The 18,279-nt window shown below is 34.7% G+C and overlaps 1 protein-coding gene across 3 annotated transcripts in view; it reads left to right on the top strand.

Moving 5' to 3' along the window:
* The window catches only part of REEP3 (receptor accessory protein 3), an 80,731-nt gene extending 63,509 nt beyond the window's left edge, over positions 1-17,222 (top strand). For all 3 annotated transcript variants that reach the window (XM_063103413.1, XM_063103411.1, XM_063103412.1), the window contains 6 exons: positions 261-337; positions 2,745-2,865; positions 3,032-3,145; positions 9,552-9,699; positions 16,265-16,410; positions 17,059-17,222. In XM_063103413.1, coding sequence (XP_062959483.1) covers positions 270-337; positions 2,745-2,865; positions 3,032-3,145; positions 9,552-9,699; positions 16,265-16,410; positions 17,059-17,115 — 654 coding nt within the window. In that variant the 5' untranslated portion in view covers positions 261-269 and the 3' untranslated portion in view covers positions 17,116-17,222. The remainder of the gene's footprint in view (positions 1-260; positions 338-2,744; positions 2,866-3,031; positions 3,146-9,551; positions 9,700-16,264; positions 16,411-17,058) is intronic.
* The last annotated feature ends 1,057 nt before the right edge of the window (positions 17,223-18,279 follow it).

The raw sequence follows: 18,279 nt of genomic DNA, 5'->3' as shown, positions 1-18,279 counted from the left end.
AACCATCTCCTTCTGCATTTGACTCAACATCCTGTATATCTAGAAGTACACACAAACACACGTCCGTGTGCGCACATCCGTGCACAAGGGTACTTCGAAAAGTTCATGGAAAGATTTATAGTATCTTTTAATTCCGTTTTTCCACGAACTTTTTGAAGTACCCTCATTTCACATATAAATATACACACACAGATTTAAAGTTATTCAGAGTTGCAAATAATTGTAGTCTACTGTTTCACTAGTATTTTTATTATTTCCAGGTTCGGTGGATGATGTACTGGATTGTTTTTGCTCTCTATACTGTGATTGAAACAGTAACAGATCAAACAGTTGCTTGGTAAGTTCTCTTGTTGAGAAGAGGCCAGACTATAGACTCATTATCAGGTGTCCTGCGTTCTTATCCTGCTCTGCTATGAACTAAGTGAATTTAATCAAGTTACCTAATTATCCAGCGTCTCATTTTCTTCTCTGCTTTCCCCATAAGAACATTGCTTTCCTTACAGCCCCCCTGAAGTAAAGGCAGTTCATTCTTTTCCCCAGGTGCCTCCTGTGCCCACCCTCCACTCACCTCCCCCCAGCATCTTGGAGAAGAGAGGCTTGGTTGTCATCATTCTTTTTCTACACTGATGACTTCAGACTATTTTTCTTTATCACTTCCTAAACGACTTCTCTTTTGAAGCCCACAGCATCTGATTTTAGCACTCCTTCCTCAGCCTTAAAAACTCATCTGCAAACATTCAAACTGGACAGTATCAACACCCACATAGACACCCACTCAACACCAGATCCTTTGCTGCTCTATTCCAAATAGCATGAGGTAAAATTAAAGCATGTTTATATCCTCAAGGATTTAACATTTTGCTGAGGAGCAATACTAAATGAAACAACTTGAATCTCCTTGGGCTCTGTTTCAGTAGTGCATTTCAACCTAAACCTTGCTATCACTTGGACGAGTCTTCCTTTTGAAATGTTTAAACTTAGTACCTTGCTGGTATCTTCAACTGCCTTTGCTGCACAAACTTTAGGCCTAAATTAGTCCAACAATCACTCTTCTTTACACTTTACCTGGGCTACTTGATGCAGACAGAAAAATCAATCAGCTTCTCGTACAGTTTTCAATTTGAACCTCACCATTCCTTTTACTTGCTTCTGGTCAGTTTCTACTTCCATTCCTGCCTGTGTCTATTTCAAACCTTTATTGTTCTCTCCTTAAACTTTCCCACTTTGCTATTCTCCTATTCTCATAGCACATTAGGTCATATTGGTTTGCTAGAAAAAAATAGAAGTCATCAGACTAAAATATTGTTAGCAACCTGCAGAACTTCTCTGTATCTGCACCTATCTTTTTCTTCTGAGTTGAAATAAAAGTTTTCCTTTCTCTGCCCCAAATTCATTCATTTATCTGTTATGTTTTTGGTATAAAGGTTTGGGGGAGGGTTTTCTGTCTGTCTGTTTGTTTTTTAGGGACAGAACACAGATTCCAAACCATGCTAGGTCTAAGTTTCAAAGTACTTTTTAAAAAACTTTGTCTTTTTTCTGATTGCAAAGGTAGCTTATATGTGTTATTAAAAATGAGCGATGTAAAAAAATTTTAAATTAACCATGGAAGTCCAGAAACTCTTCTGTAATTGCTCTGTTCAAGAGACACTGTGTTGACTACACAATATTCGTTCCTCACTGCCCCCTACCTACCTGTCTTGCCAGGAGAACCCAAATTTGCTCAGTTATCATATATCTTATTGCCTCATGGACCACAAGATACTGGTCTCCTCATAATACATTAGCTAACTTTTACTGTGGCAGTAGACAACCCTAAAAGCACAGTGGGTTAGAAAAACAAACCTTTGTTTCTGCTCAAGCCTCATGAGGGCAAATAGTCAGCCACAGTTTTTGTCCTGGGCTCAGCACAGTTTTAAGCATCTTGTCATTTCAGGATCAAGGCTGAAGAAGCAGCTGTTCCCATGGCAGAAGGCAAAGCTTAAAGCAAGAGGTTGAGGGCGTCAGGGTGAGGAAGTCAAAGCTTCTGCTTGCATGTGACATATGTCACATTCACATTCTATTCACCAAAGCCAATCCCATGGCTAAACCCATAGTCATTAGTCAGGGAGGTGTATGTCACCTACAGAGAAGGCACTGCACAGTCACATGGAAAAGGGCATGAGTATATAACCCTAATTCCCAGTCTACAACAATGGTTAATTCCATTCCCTTTGCAAGTGAATGATTTAGGTCTACAAAGTATTGCAATTTTGGCCAAGTAGGATTGGAGGGAAAGTTTTCTGGGAGTTCTGAGAAAGATAAGGACATGTGTGCATGGGGTAAATGTGCACGTGGAACATATAAAGTTGTGCCCTGATAATTTTAGTTATGTCATGTACTTCCATGGCAGTTTGGCTCTACAGACAGAGTAGGTGTGTCTTATTGCCATGGACAAGTACTATTAATACCTTCTCTTAACTGCTACAGTCAGTGTGGCAGCTTTCCTGTGCTTGCTTCAGAGGAAGAATTTTGTACTAGAAGGTGTGAATCTCTATGGGGATCGGGTCGCTCTTTTATTAACTAATCTACAGCAGAGCTAAACAAGGTGAGTTTGTCAATTCAGACATGGTTGTTTCACTGATCACTGACTTTTACATGTGAAAATTTAACACAATAACTAAACTTTTTTAAAAAGTGTTTTTATGATTTCTATATTGTTTTTAGTTTATTTTTTACCTGCTGATTTTAAAAAACTTTCTTGTTAGGTTTCCCTTGTACTATGAGCTGAAGATTGCTTTTGTCATATGGCTGCTCTCTCCCTATACCAAAGGAGCAAGTTTAATATATAGAAAATTCCTTCATCCCCTTCTTTCTTCAAAGGAAAGGGTAAGATATATAAATTATTTTCACAAGTCATTTTTTAAAAATGTACGTGATCACATGCTTTATGGTATAAAATTGGTGAAACTATTGTATTATGGGCTTAAACTCCCAGTTTTTGGCTTCTTACACTATTTTTAAATAATATTAACATCTGTGTTTTTCCCCCCAGGAGATTGATGATTATATTGTACAAGCAAAGGAACGGGGATATGAGACTATGGTAAACTTTGGACGGCAAGGTTTAAACTTAGCAGCCACTGCTGCTGTCACTGCAGCAGTGAAGGTAATTTTTCATTTGCCTTTTTTTTTTAATACAATGTCACATTAAATCAAATAAAGTAAGATGGCTTTTTATTTTAGTTCATTATAAAATTGTGGTAGAATTTTGCATCATGTTTATTTCATTAATAATGGAAAGAACAGATAGATAATTTTAAAGGCATAATGTTTTCTATACTCAATATTTTGAAACTTCATTGATTACGAAATGAGAGGTAGTTAATAAATAAAACACACCTGAAAATGTCATTTTATCATAATTTTCCCACTTTGTAACCTTAAAATAGTTTGAATAAATCACCTTAAGTAAAGATGACCATTCTTTCTTTCTCTGTCTTTGGTGTTTTCTCTCTTTCTCTCTCGATGGCAATATCTTGGTAGGATTTCTGGCTAACTTCTGCACCTCTCCTTCAACCAATTTGAGGTAACTGATTATTCAAAATAAGGCATGAAAAAATTCTGTTCTTAAAACTTGAGATTTTACTTAGCCAATTACTAATGTCATTTGTTGTGTTTGCAAGCCAAGTTATCAAATGAATGCCTTCTGTGAAAATTTTGCATTATGGCTTTTGGATTTCTTTGCATGTCGTAATTGGTGTGGTTTATTTTAAATACCCTAGCATAATTGATTTTGGTGTGTAGTATATGGAAAGAAAACAGGCTTGAGGTCCAGAAAATGCTGAGTGTGACTTTCTCAGTAACCAAATAATGGTTTTCCATAACTGAAATTCATTTTGGAACTGTCCCCACTTGTTTGTGATTCTTTTATCAACAAGATCCCTGTATATGAGGTAACCTTTGCCATTCTCATCACAAGTACAGGAATGTTGGAGACTCCATCCTGGAATCTGCTGATTCATTAGAAATAGTCATTAAATATGCTGATCACAGCATAAGTTCACACTATTTGCCTTAGGTTATACTGTGCTTATTTTAAAGTAGACAAAATTAGTTTTATCTCTGGAGATGTCAAAAAAAGGTATTGTCATGAAAGAAACACTCAACCAGACACTTCATACTAAAGAGTAAATTGAAACTGAAATAGGAAAATAGGTCAAGTGTAAGGAACAACTGCATGAGAGCCAATAGTAAGACTTGAGAATTATTTAAAATTTTTACAATATATGGTTTGTTAAAAATATTTTTCAGGCTAAAAATTCTTGGACTCTTGGTGTGACCTTTAAAGAATGGTAACACCTCTAAGTTTCCCAGGTTGAACCACCTGAGCATGTTAAAGATGAAAATAGGAATCTAATCAGAACATTTATTATACTGTAAAGCAATTTTCTGAAAATGTATCTCACTTCTGTGACCTCATTATCAGGCATCTGTTCGCAAGGTCAGTGTACAAGTTTATTTTGGCTGAGCAAAGCACAAACATATGAAGGACCTTCAAGGATTTTGCTGAGGATGTTCAACATTCCATAGCTTTTTCACATGAGAAGTGCAGGTGGCTTTTATACAGATGAGCAACACTACTACCAGATGAAGGACAGATGAAGAAAAGTACTGTTATTTGTACGAACCATCTCTTTGAATTTTCTCTGGCAGCCTTTTCTGGGTGAATTCTTTAGCAAATATATATATATAAATCAATTATCACAGAAATTAGAGTTTTACAGGTAAAATTGCTGAAATTTAATTGACTTGAAATGATCATAATTAGGTCAAAAAACTGACATCTTGCTGTCTGTCTTAATGGCTTTCTGTTTTTTACAAGATTTGAGGCTATTTAGCTACTTAGTAACATCCACTTAAAAAGAGACCATTTGTCCAGACAATGAAAAAGAAAGGTTATGCTATTTTCCCTACAATCTAGGGAAGCAAAATGGTATAATGAACATTGAATTCTACGGCAGTAGAGTTAATCTGGATTGTTTTTAGTCCTGATTCTGAAACGAATTAGCCATGAGATTTGGGGCAAATCATCTGCATTGATCTCTCCCAATATTAATTTTCCTACCAGTAAAATGAAGGGGTAAAACCCAACTTCTAAAACCCATATCTCTAACACAGTGGTTCTTCACTGGAGGTGATTTTGCCTTTTCCCACCCCCACCATCAAGAGACATTTTAGGTTATCACAACTGACAGGGGGCTGCTACTGGTCTCTAATGGGTAGAGGTCAGAGATGCTGCTTAATACCCTACAAAGCATAGGGCAGCTCCCCACAACAAAAAATTATCCAGCCCGAAATAGCAAGAATGTTAAAGCTGAGAATCCCTGCTCTAAAAGTATGGTGAGTCAGAAAAAACTAAAAGGACATATAAATATGTATAGTTAGTTTTTGGGGCGGGTTACAAATAATTTTTATTTCCTTTTTTACTTTTTTCTCTTTATTACAAATGTTCTTCAATGAATGTATGCTGCTTTAATCTTAAAAACACTAAAATATATTATTCACCTAATAAAAATACATTCAGTTCTGTTCTGGGCTAGAACAGATTAATTGTTGAATGTCCATAGGGAAAGATATTTCCCTAAAAACTGGGAACTAAACCTATCTGCAATTTTAATGTAACATGTCAAGAATCAACAAGAAATAGAACTTAATGGCTATCTATTATTGAATAATATAACAAGAATTATTCTGTAAAAGGATGTTTAATGCTTGTAAGATTATAAAGCATTACTGATGATATGTTTTTAAGTTCTTAATAAAATATGCAAAGAGAATAGGTTGAAGATTTTATACACAGGTGCTGATAAGCACAATAAATTCCCCTTATTTAACACAAAATATAATAATTTTAATGTTTAACTAGGAAATGAAGTAAATAAACAAAGGCAGAATTATTTGACTGGAAAAAAGTTAATCATACGTGAAGAATCCTTTTTTATAGATGTCAACCAAGTACTTGTGTAGAGATTCAACTGTCCCAGTGCCCTTGGATTAAATGAGCTCTGTATGGGGCCAGTTCTTCTCAGCTGAAGAATCCTTCTTAGAGTTGGAATGTGTTAGATCTGGACCCAGCCCTCCTGCCCAGTTAGTCCCTGCAGTGTTCTCAGTTTCTTAAATGGACATTGGGCCCATCCAAGTCCAAACCCTGAGAATGTTGAGCCGCCTGAAGTTCAGGAAGTTGAGAAACACTTCTGACAGTGATCGGTTTCAATGTAAATTATCCTACAGTCTTCTGCTTCCTTGTTGTAATCTTTCTTTTACTTTCTCTTTGATTTTTAGGATCAATTTTAACATACACAGTGTACATACAGTTCTGCAGAGAATAAGATCTAAAGTGCTGAGGTATAGAATTACCTTGCGGATGGTAACTTCCTTCCTCCTTATTGACTACGTTTCCGTACACATATTCCGCCTCAGACTAGAACCTTTCCTCATTTTCTTTTATGCTTTTGGCTTAATATTGTATAAACCAAATAAAAGAAAATAGATAAATGAAGCATTATTAATTTAAACAAAACTTCAATATCTTTTAGCATTGTTATTGACAAGTGACTGTAATGCCCTATTTGTGCCCTCAAAATAGAGAAAGCATTTTTCTTTTAATGATGGAGGAAAAGACTGGATACAGGAAACATGAATGAGAAATAGATCAGAAATTCTTATAGCATACCATGATATTACAACTAAAACAATAAATAATCTGTGACTAATTTTATATTAAAGAAATTGTTGAAAAATAGAAAAAAAATCACCCATCCCATCTGCCTAACCATTATATCGTTTTCATTTTTGCATATTATTTCCTGTCTACTTATAACTATACTGTATACTTGCAACCATATTATTATTATAATTTAGAATTCTGGGGTAGAGGAAAGGTATTTTCACTTAACATTATATAGCAAATATAATTCCTTTGTTAATGGACTTTTTGTGCTGAAGACATAAAAACTAGAAGGAATACAAGGGTGCATCAAAAAGTTCATGGAATAATAGAATTGAAAGATAATATGATCTTCCCATGAATTTTTTGGAGTACCCTCATAGATTGGCTTTTAGATGTGATTATTTTAATATTATACCTCTCCTTTAAAGTGGTTACATTGGATACTTATAATTCATATAATGTTTTTGAATTTCACAATATTGCACAAATTCTCTCTTCCCATATTAGTTCTATTCTGGGCCCATAAAAAATATACAGTGGAAAATCCAATTTGCCAAGGTGATTATGGCTATTGAAATGTTGGGGATCCTGAAAGACGGCTCACATTCCCTTTATACCTGGCCTTCCTGGAAGCCTTGAGGGTATTGCTAATACTTGGGTATTGATAATAATAGGGTTGGTTACTTAGGAGCTAAATTAAAATTCAGGCTGTGACTAGATCATTCAGATACCTCAGGGTTGGGTCTTGCCCACCTTTAATCTAAACCTAAAACAAATCCCTGGGGGATGGTGCAGTCTATCTATGGACATAACCCGTGACCATACCTCTAGTTTGCTGCTGAACTTTTGCTTATAAACTCCAGTGTTTGCATTAAAACACGCTGCTGTCTATGGAGAATTCTTTGGCAATCAAGAGTAATGAAAAAGAAGAGGTACAAAAAAGTATTTAGTTTACTATGTGCTCGAGATTAGTACCATACCAGATACATAGAAGCAACCTAAGATTTGTTCCCTTTCCTCTAGTTTCTTAAAATCTTGCTCTGGTGGCAAAATATACATAGCACCACAATGGAAATAACAACAGTGTATTAGTTCATTTGTGAGGTATGTCTTAAGAAATGTGTTAATCATGCTTGTTAAAGGTAGCAGAGTTTGTGGATGATATAATTATAAAGCTAGAGTGATTCAATGACACTCTGACTCATTTGTATTGCAAAATGTACTTTCTTGAGTGGGAGGGTTAGGAATTACAGCCAGCCTTGGAAATTGCACCGGAGTCAGGTAGGGAGTGCATGCCATTTGTCATCTGTTTAGAAGTGTGTGAAAATCAAGAATTGCTGAGAGGGGGCACAGAAATACAAAGGTGGGATACAGAAAATGACAGTTCTGAGAAAACAAGGCATCTGTTTCAGATGAGCACTGGTTACTTCCTTGTGGTATATCTCTGAAGTCTTCTGTCGCCCATATGTTTAATAAGTAAATGCTTATCTGATAAAGAGAAAGCATGGATAATGAATTAAACCACACCAAGAATGTTTTTTAAATGTGTGAAATATAATTTTTATTGAGTACATAGATCCTTTAATAATTCCTTATCACATTTCAAAAAATATAGTAGAAACACAAAGCTCAAGTGGGATATGGAAATGGCATTTGGTTTTGATATAATATGGTGTCACTAACCCAGAGTACTGAATCAAGACTTATGAATCAAGACCTTTTTCTTGAGTGTAAAATACCAGTTAGCAATAATGCCCCAGCGTTTGTAGCACCTTCAGCTTTGAAGTTGAGATGAACCATTATAGATGAGTTTCTATGGTAACTTTATAACTTAAATTCACATGTGTGAAAAGAAGAAAGAAATAATAAGTGTAAAAAACTTTTAGAAGAATATTTTAAATCTAGCTATAAAAAAGAAATGAGTCATCTATATGCTATGCAAATTTAAAAGGGGTAAATTTAGAATTTTCTTTTTTTCCTTCTTGCAAAGCTTTATACTTTGGGGGAAATGTAGTTTTATCTGAAAAGTTCAGAAAATGTCTTTTTCAGAAGTGTGCAGTGATGAAAATCATTGAACTTTCTGCAGTGATGGAAATGTTCTTTATCTGCACTGTCATACAGTATCCACTAGCCACATGCAGCTATTGAGCATTTGAAATGTGGCTAGTGCAGTTAAGGAACTGAATTTCAAACTTTATTTAATTTTAATTAGTTTAAATTTAAATTCCCACCTGTGCCTGGTGTCTACCATATTGTTAAGGCAAAATGACTTAAAGTCGAATTGTATAATAGTAGATATGTCCTGCCAGATAGTGAATTCATTAACTGAATATCATTTCATATTCAAGATTCTTTGGCTCTTAAATTTTTTTACCTTGTTCTAGGTAGAGCCATTACCATTCCTGACATAGTTTAGCTTTAAAACAGTGTCTCTTTTACTTTAAAAAGTCATCCTAAATTATAAACTTTAACCCCCAATGTACTAGTTTTAGGAAAGAGCAAAATTATGGATGCTGTTTACTCTGAGGGTAAGCTCATTATACATTTTTCACATTTTAAAATGAAATATAATGCTGAAATGTTTGGAATGAAATGTACTGATTTCTACAACTTACTTTGAAATGCCTAAGAAAGAAAATGGATTGATGAATGGATAGATGGTAGATAGGTGATATGTAACAAATAATGTAACAAAATATAAACAATATATAGGTGTTCGCTGTACAATTCTTTCAGCTTTTCTGAAATTATCGTACTAAAATGTTCAGGGATGTTAAATGTAAGCATATTAAATATTTTAAAGTATTTTTTTTCTTGGATGTATCACTTCTCTGTTAAATAGAGCCAAGGAGCAATAACTGAACGTTTAAGAAGTTTCAGTATGCATGATTTAACAGCTATCCAAGGTGATGAGCCTGTGGGACAAAGACCATATCAACCTCTACCGGAAGCAAAAAAGAAAAGTAAACCAGCCCCCAGTGAATCAGCAGGTGTGCTTGTTTCTTTTACTATGTGGTTCTTTCATAACTGGGCTTTTGGGTCAAGATGGATATGAAAATAATACATGGTAACTATCTGAATTTGGGCAGACAAAATTTACTTTTAAGCTTATATTTTTGAGTTGTACATTTAAATGTAGTTGTTTTTCTCTAAATTTTCTCTAAATAAGGATGGTACTTGCCTTTTGCTGACCCTAGAGATCACCCAGCTAACAAAAAGGCCATAGCCTCTTGTGCTGCCATGAATTTTTAGAAGCTGTGGGTGTGGTTACCACCACCTCCTCACCACCAGCACTAGTTCTGACCTGTGATCAATACTATTTCTACTCAAACTGAGACATATAAAGAGAATTATAGCTAAATATTCTTGGCTGTAAGTGCTGTGACAAAATAAGACTCAATTTGAAAATAGGATAACTCCAATGGAAAATATGATAATTACATATTCTCGTCCAAGAGCTAACTTGAAGGCATATTCTTCCTCTTCCTTTCCTCCTTTTTTTTTTTTTTTTTTTTTTAAATATATATCTACAGACAGAACTCCTTTTTTTAAAATTTTTTTTATTTTTTGGCAGCTATCCGGTACAGGGATCTGAACCTTTGACCTCGTATTATAACACTGTGTTCTAATCTACTGAGCTAAACAGCCAGCCCTGTAGGCATATTCTAATATAAACTGTAAGCATGTCATAGTTGATATGTTCTAAAACTTTAATAAGCTATCATGAGCTTAGAAACATACACATAAATAAGACATAGTCCCTTAGTCGTTTTATCACATATAAGAAAATTTTGATTAGAGGCAAGGCTGAGAACTAAGATCTTAAGGACATTTCTTATTAATGTGTTAAGTCTATAAGGTACTGGCCTATTTGATCTTTTTTTTAAAAGTATAAGTTTTCTTTTGAGGAGATTGAAAATCATCCTTTATAATCAAAATCAATTTGAAAAATAAAACAACAGTTCCTCCTTAAAAAGGAAAAATAATGAACATTCTTCCAAGTTCTACCAAGAATGAATAACTTTGCAAAGTTGGTGGCTGTTATCTAAAAGTAGTCATTAAGCATTGGCCATTGATTAAGGTAGTAATGGCTTTAAGAGGGAGGAACCACTGAACTTTGAACCGTCAGCCTTATTAATACATTGATAATGTAAAAGTAGTTTGTAATATAGGCATTTCTTAATATGTATTTAAAATTAGGTATATTGATTTTGATTATACAGTCTGCTGTATATAATTTGCTGATTTTGACCAGATATCTGAGTTCTTTATCAGCAGTTTATTCATATACCTTAGAATTGGTTAAGAATTATATTCCAGTTATCTAAATGAAAACAGGATTATAAATTTGAAAATCTGTAACACTATTTTAATGATGTGCATCTATAAAATTTAAAATGATGTGACTAAAATATGTTAAGACATTGAGATGCCATGTAGTTCTTGGTTAAATTTCAAGCCATGAAATTAAAATAGCGATTTATAAAAATATGAAGTGGTAGCAATACAAGAAAGATACTTGTTCAGTTATGAAATTAAAATCTAGAATGCATTACATTGCCCAAGTTGCAAGTTTTCTACCAAATGGTATATATTCTGAGCTTTTCTTCCCTAAGGAAAAAATTTAACCCAAACTTTCTCTCAACAAAGTAGTATTGTTCTAGGAATGGAATAGGTGAAGAGAAGATAATAATAGTCTAAGTAGACACAAGTCCAGATATACATGAAAATTCATCAAATGAAAAAAAATGGCCTTTCAAAATTCATGGGAGAGAGGTGGATTATTTAATAAGTGGTGTTAAGGTAACTGATAGACTTAAAAGATGGGGTAGAGAATGAAGTTATATCTCTGCCTCAAACCTTAGATCAAAATAAATTCTTAGAAGATTAAGATTGAAATGTAAGAAATTAAACCATGAGTAGGAAATTCCTGTGTATATTTTTATATTCTTAGGACAGATAAAAATGCTTAAGCATGACATCAAAACATCAGAAAATATAATGTAAAAGTTTGTGAGATTTTTCCATAAAAAAGACAAACTGTCGGAAATATTTCCATTATATATTATAGAAAAAGGATTCAGATTTTAAACAACCCAGGAACACTTGCAAACCAATTATTTTTATCAATTCTACTGAAGAATACAACTGACAAAGAAATACATGAAAATTTTCAGCCTCAGGTGGTCAAAGAGATAGTAAACTAAAATAGCAATAAAGGTAATTATTGCTTACCAAATGGGCAAAAAAAAATTTTTCAGAAAAAGTGCTGTGTTGGTAACTGTTCAGTTACCTATTGCTGCAGAACAGACCACCCCAAAACAGTGGCATAAAACAATCGCACTCCTTTATTTTGCTCACGGATCTGGGGGTGACTGGACTCAGCAAAGCAGTTCTTACTGGGTCTCCTGCAGCTGTGATCAGACAGCAGCAGGGGCTGGAGTCATAACCTCAAAGAAGAGCTCACATTTCTGGTGTCTGAGCTGGGAAAAGTCAAACAGCCAGAGGCTACAATGGTTAATCCTCAGCATCTCTCTGTGTGGTCTCTATGTGGTCTCTGAGGGTACTTGGACTTCTTACCTGGCAGCTGAAGGCTCCAGAGACAGTGTCCCAAGAGAAGATGGCAGAAGTCCTGCCATCACTTACAGCACGTTTTTTTTTTTGTGGTGATTTGTTGAGGCAGGTACAAAGTCCTGTGAGATTTAAGGGAAGGCAAGAAGAATGTCAGAGAATTTGTGGATATGTTTTAAGCCACCACAGCAAGGATGTTGAGAAACAAGCACTCTCATGTACTTTTTATGAGTTTAAAATGGAATAATCCTTTTGCATGACAATCTGGCAGTAGTAATCAAAATTTATTCCCTTTAACTCAGCAAGAAACTTCTAGGAATATGCCATAAGGAAATAATCAGATAAGTGTTCAAAGATGTATATATAATAACGTTCATCTCATTATTGTTTATAATAGCAAATATTGGAAGAAACCAAATGCCTAAGAGAAATGATTAAGCAAAAAGGTGGTTTATTAGCCATGAAAAAAAATAATAATGTCAATCTGTACTTACTGACATGAAAACATATCTAGACTGGGGAGGAGGGGACAACAAAACGGTTTGTGTGCTGTGATTCTATACTGTAGAGACACAGTAGGTAGATAATGAAATGGATTAATATATGTAAAGTTATTTTTTAAATGTACATACATGTGAACTTTCAAAAGGAAAGAACACAACTAAGGTTAGCGGAGGTGGGAAAGGGGAGGGTGAGGGGGATTTAGCAAGAAATTGGTAAAGGGCCACAAAAAAATGATAACATTGTGTAATGTTGAATGTACTAATTATCCTGATTTCAGCATCAAAAAATAAAAGTGAATAATAAACAAATGTACACACACAGACAGTAGTCTGGAAGGGTAGTACTAAAATGTTAATAGCATTTAGCTCTGAGTAGTGAGATTTTTAGTGACTTTTTAAGAATTAATCTATTACTCTTAAAATCAGAAATAAAACAATACCCTTTATTTTGAACAATAATTAAGGAACTCACTCAGGTTTTAAGTAAAAAGGAAATATTTTAATGAAAATATTTGACTTCACTCTAATGTCTTCCCTCTCTTTGATGCAGGGATTGGTTTTAAGAGTTGTTAAATTAAACTTATCAATTTATCTCTTAATAAATCCCAAATTCAGCTGCTTTCTCTGTCCTCACTCCTTGGATTCCATCATTTCTAACCAGCCATACTGCAATAACTTCCCCACTTAGACTCCCTGCTTTCAGTCTCATCCATTTGTGATTCATTCTTCAAAATGCAAGAAAAATCTTTTACAGAACCTAAATCTAATCATACCATGCTTCTGCTTAAAATAGTTCAATGCCCACGCCATCCCCCTCCTCCACTGCTCCCTGATGAAGTCCAGACTGGATAGCGTGGTATATTAGCTCCCCATCCCTGTTCTCCCACTCCATCATGTGCTAGTGGATAGGCCCATGAGCTTTCAGGATTTACCTTATTAGCTGCCACCTCCTACAAGGTCTTCTGTCATAACCTGCACTCCCATCCCCACCAGGCTGAGTTCATTCTCTTTCTGTATGCTCCCATAGCACCTTGTTCTTATCTTCTGTTTATAGCATTTAGTATGGTATTTCCTTTTTATTGTAATGCCCATTAGAGTCTGTTTCCCCTGTTGGACTGTAAGTTTCTTAAGGGTGGAAAAAGACAGCTGTGTCTTTTTCATCATTGTATGTCCATAAGTTAGCACACTGCCTCATAGATAATAGAATTTTAAAAATACTGTGGAATAATGAATCATCACTTTTTCTGAAATTGTAATTAGAAAGCTAATAAGATTGTTTTTAGCTGAAACTGGGAAAGAAGGAAAGAATAAGATGTATAATCAGCTTCTGAATAAAATTCAATTCCTAATCATACAAAATGAGAGGCAAGTAAAATAGCAAGGACTATGTCTGTTGAACTATAGTGTTAGACTTTATCTGTGGCCTTAGCGAACTATTCAATCACAGTTGCTTTCTTTCTGACTCTTTCCTTGATTCCTTGTTCTATGTTTTACCATATTAATATCAGGAATATTATATAAGCAACAGCAATAGAAAAAAAATCTAGAAATGACAACCTAAAGTCAATTTTTTTTCTGGTTTATTTTCCTCAATTATAAAAGAAATACTATTTTTAAATAAAAATTTGGCAAATAATCAAAAAGGAAAAATGGAAGAATTTAAAATCACCTAAAAGCCAACTTCCATGACATATGATAATTTCATTTTTCTGTTTTTATTTTGTGTTTTTCTATCTGTACATTCTTTTCCACTTAATGTTGCTTCAGGAGCATTTTCCGAAGACTGCTGACCCCATGCCCTCTTCTGGCCACACTGGCCGCTTTACAGTTCTTCCTAGCAGTGATGCTCCCACTGCCCTAGCCCTCTGCCAGTGCTGTCTCTTCTACCCAGAACACACTTCCTTGGACCAGGGCAGGAAAACAAAGTATTCTGGCCTAAAGAATGACTGTTTCTGCTTCCAAATCCTTCCTAATTTCTATCCTAGAAGTCTGGCAGCATAAAATTGTACTTGCCTAATATACAATTAAAGTTGTTCATGTTATTATGAGAGTAAGAAGCTTATTAACAACTCTTTGTGGTTTGCTTAGTGACTCTCAAATTATTCATGTCTGGGAGAACAGACTAATAAACATTTGTTCAGTGTATTTTTCTTCATGTGCAAGGAATCCATCCCTTGTCACCTCCTGAGCCTGGAAACCCTTCTACTTTTTCCTAACCTGAAGATTTAAGTATTTATGCCCCTTATCTTTATTAAAAGATAATTTTGGAATTTCCTGGGGCCTTGTTACCTCGCCCCTGTCTTTATAACCTACCAAGTACTCTGGTTGCCTTAGATGGGCCCCCGTCTAACTCTCCAGGATCCTCAGGCAGTAGTTCTCAAAGTGTGGGCCCGGACCATTAGCATAAGCATCAGCTGGGAACTTGTTAGAAATACAAATTCTCAGCCGCACCCCAGGCCTAGTGAGTCAGACATTCTGGGGACCCAGCAATCTGTGAATTAAGTTCTGCAGGTAACTCTAATATGTGCTAAAGTTTGAGAACTTCTGCTTCAGGAATGGAAGAGTTTTTGTCCCTGGTTCCCAGCCTCCGGATGCTCTGAGACTTCCTAATAATACCCAGCCTGACTGCCCGGATTTTTCATATGGGCCAATAGTGAGTCTTTATAATTACACATAACAGCCTGTTAGCATATCCATGTGGTCTCTCACTAACCTTCCTAATGCTGGCTATTTTCTTTGACTAACATCTGTCATCATAGCCTGTGGTGTTTCTAATATTGTAGCCCGTCTAGCTGGGTTTTATATGAACAGCTGCAACAGGGTTGGTCTAACATCTCCATCACCTGCCCCCTGTAGTCTTATTTTGCCCAAACTTCTAGTCCATTTGGGTCTTCTTTGACTCTTTAAATAGACCCTACTATTCCCAGTCTTGACAAAAGATTTGACACATGGAGGGAAAAACCTTAATTTCTAAGTAAAGTCAAAGGTTCAAATGACAGGCTAAAGTACATTAATGCTTGGGTTGTGTAGAATTCATGAAAAGGAGAAAGGGTAGGAAGAGACTTCACTATATATCTACAAAAGTACTTCAAAAAGTTCAGAGAAAGATTTGTATTATCTTTCAATATGATTTTTCCATGAACTTTTTGAAGTACCTTCATATTCTTTGTTTGATTTTTTAACAAGATGAATGTGTTACTCACTGAAAAATAGTTTTTTAATTATTCTGAAAATTGCATAGTAAAAATAAGAATGGTCAGGGAAAACTTCCTGGAGGAAATGAGCTATGAACTTCATCTAGAATAGTGCAAGGTACAAAGATTAATGATGAAGGGCAGGAAGCACATTCCGGATGAGAAAGGGAGAGGAGTAACTGAGCAAATGCAAACCACACAGAGAACCTCAGACAGACAGGGGGTGAAAAGCCAGTGCTGACTGGCATCCTTTTACCAAAACATACTGTTTTTGACAACTTGTGTAGGTTATGAAATTCCACTGAAAGATGGAGACGAGAAAACAGATGAAGAAGTGGATGGGCCATATTCAGATGATGAGATGTTAACACGCAAAGGGCTTCGAAGATCGCAAAGCATGAAATCTGTGAAAACCGTCAAAGGCCGCAAGGAGGTTAGTCAAGTGTAGAGTTGTTTTCCTAATGATTAGTATTAAGGGATTTTCCTGCTGCATTATCATTTAGAGTATTAATGATCCATAAATGAAGGAATGGAATGGTAGAGCACCAGTTTGTATTTAAATTCTTTATTCAGATCAGATATAGTAGGATCTCTGGAAAATTTGACAATGGTAAATTCCTAGTCCTTCACTGTAAGTAGAAAATGGTGTTTCCACATAGCAAATCACATGGTTATGAATACCCAATGCCAGCCCTATGCATAAACAAGGAAAGCAACTAACAAAATCAACTACTTAAGTTTGCTTTCAACCAATGCTACATGAAGATTAAATAGTAAAAGTATATCTATAGTAATATATTGTCTTTGTGCCCAGAAAGCAGTGGAGGACTGTGAATGGCCTGAGATCGTTAAGGTTAATGTTTTTATTTATCAGTAATAATAATTTGTAGCATAAATCCACCACAGTACCAACTATGTTTTAATGAATATATAAGTAATACCATCTTATACATACTTACAGGATACTTCCTTCTTTATGTCAGAAAGTTTAAAAAATTACTATGATTGTGAACTATTAAATCCTATCTAATTTTAAAAAGTGATCATCTAATTTTTAGTAATAACACATTTCTCTCTTCAGGTGCGGTATGGGTCACTAAAATATAGAGTGAAGAAGAGACCACAGGTGTATTTTTAGTCATCTCCACTTCAAATATCCCAAGACAAATTATGCTAATGCATCGACTTCATTGTCTAACATGATGTATTCAGGATTTATACATTAAAATTATTCTTTAAATTGTGGCAATGATAGGATTTACTTTCATGAATTTAAATAGTTTTTATTTCTTTAACAGTTGCTTCCAAATATTGACTACTAAAGGTAGTTGCGCAATGTTTATTAATATATATATCAGAAATCTTAGAAAATAGTGCTGTTTTCAAATTCATAAACAACGTTGAGTGCCTGGGATATAATTTGAAACACAAACCCACAGTATACTTGTAAAGAGTCTTAATGGTTCAGGATACACCAACCTTTGTGGTTTTGTATTGCATTTACCTTCGTTCATATTATATCTATCACGTGAGTATAGTAATTAAATAGACCTCTGATCTGGCAGTGATATAACAAGGACATAATGTAAGATAATAAAGTATGTTTTATATATTTTTCAAATTTTTACTTTTATAATACTTTGTAGTTTTTCCACCATCAACTGAAAGTTTTTGAAACAAATATTTGAAAACCAGGTATCCACATAGCACTTTTGTTCCTGACTAGTTTTGCACAGTGAAAATTGTTTACTTATTTTACAACTGTACATTTACTTTAAATATTATTGACACTCTCTTTATTGTCATTTGTCATAGTCTGACATGTCAAATTTTTGCTTTGAATTACATTATCTCTTTTCCTGTAGGTTTCATTTGTTAAATTCATTGGAGTTAATAATATAAAAATATAGCTACATGTTCAGTTTTAACTATTTTTAATTATCTTCTTTACACATAAATTATTTTAAACATTAACCAGCTTTCCATTTTTAGTTGTACATTATAGCTGGACTTAGCATGTTTTTGTCAACACTGTTACATTTCCAGCTTTTTTAAATGGTAGTTTTTTTATCCAACAGCCAATCCATTCACAAGCTTGACATTGATATGTGCTGCTGGTTTATAAATCCAGCGTTGACTAAAATCATTTGAATCTCTTCTGGCTGAGATAATTTCCTGAAGATGGATGTCAGTGCAAAACACAGACATCATTAATCCTACATATTAGAAGCTATTAGAAAAATACCATTTTTGGAATCCAAGGGATTTTGAGTTATTGAACTCTGAGGCTTTTTAGGTTGCA

The sequence above is a fragment of the Cynocephalus volans genome, chromosome 7, assembly GCF_027409185.1.
Source record: "Cynocephalus volans isolate mCynVol1 chromosome 7, mCynVol1.pri, whole genome shotgun sequence".
In the NCBI taxonomy this organism is placed as follows: Eukaryota; Metazoa; Chordata; class Mammalia; order Dermoptera; family Cynocephalidae; genus Cynocephalus; species Cynocephalus volans.
Note: the sequence above shows the minus strand (reverse complement) of the source record. Positions and strands in the feature narration are given on the sequence as shown.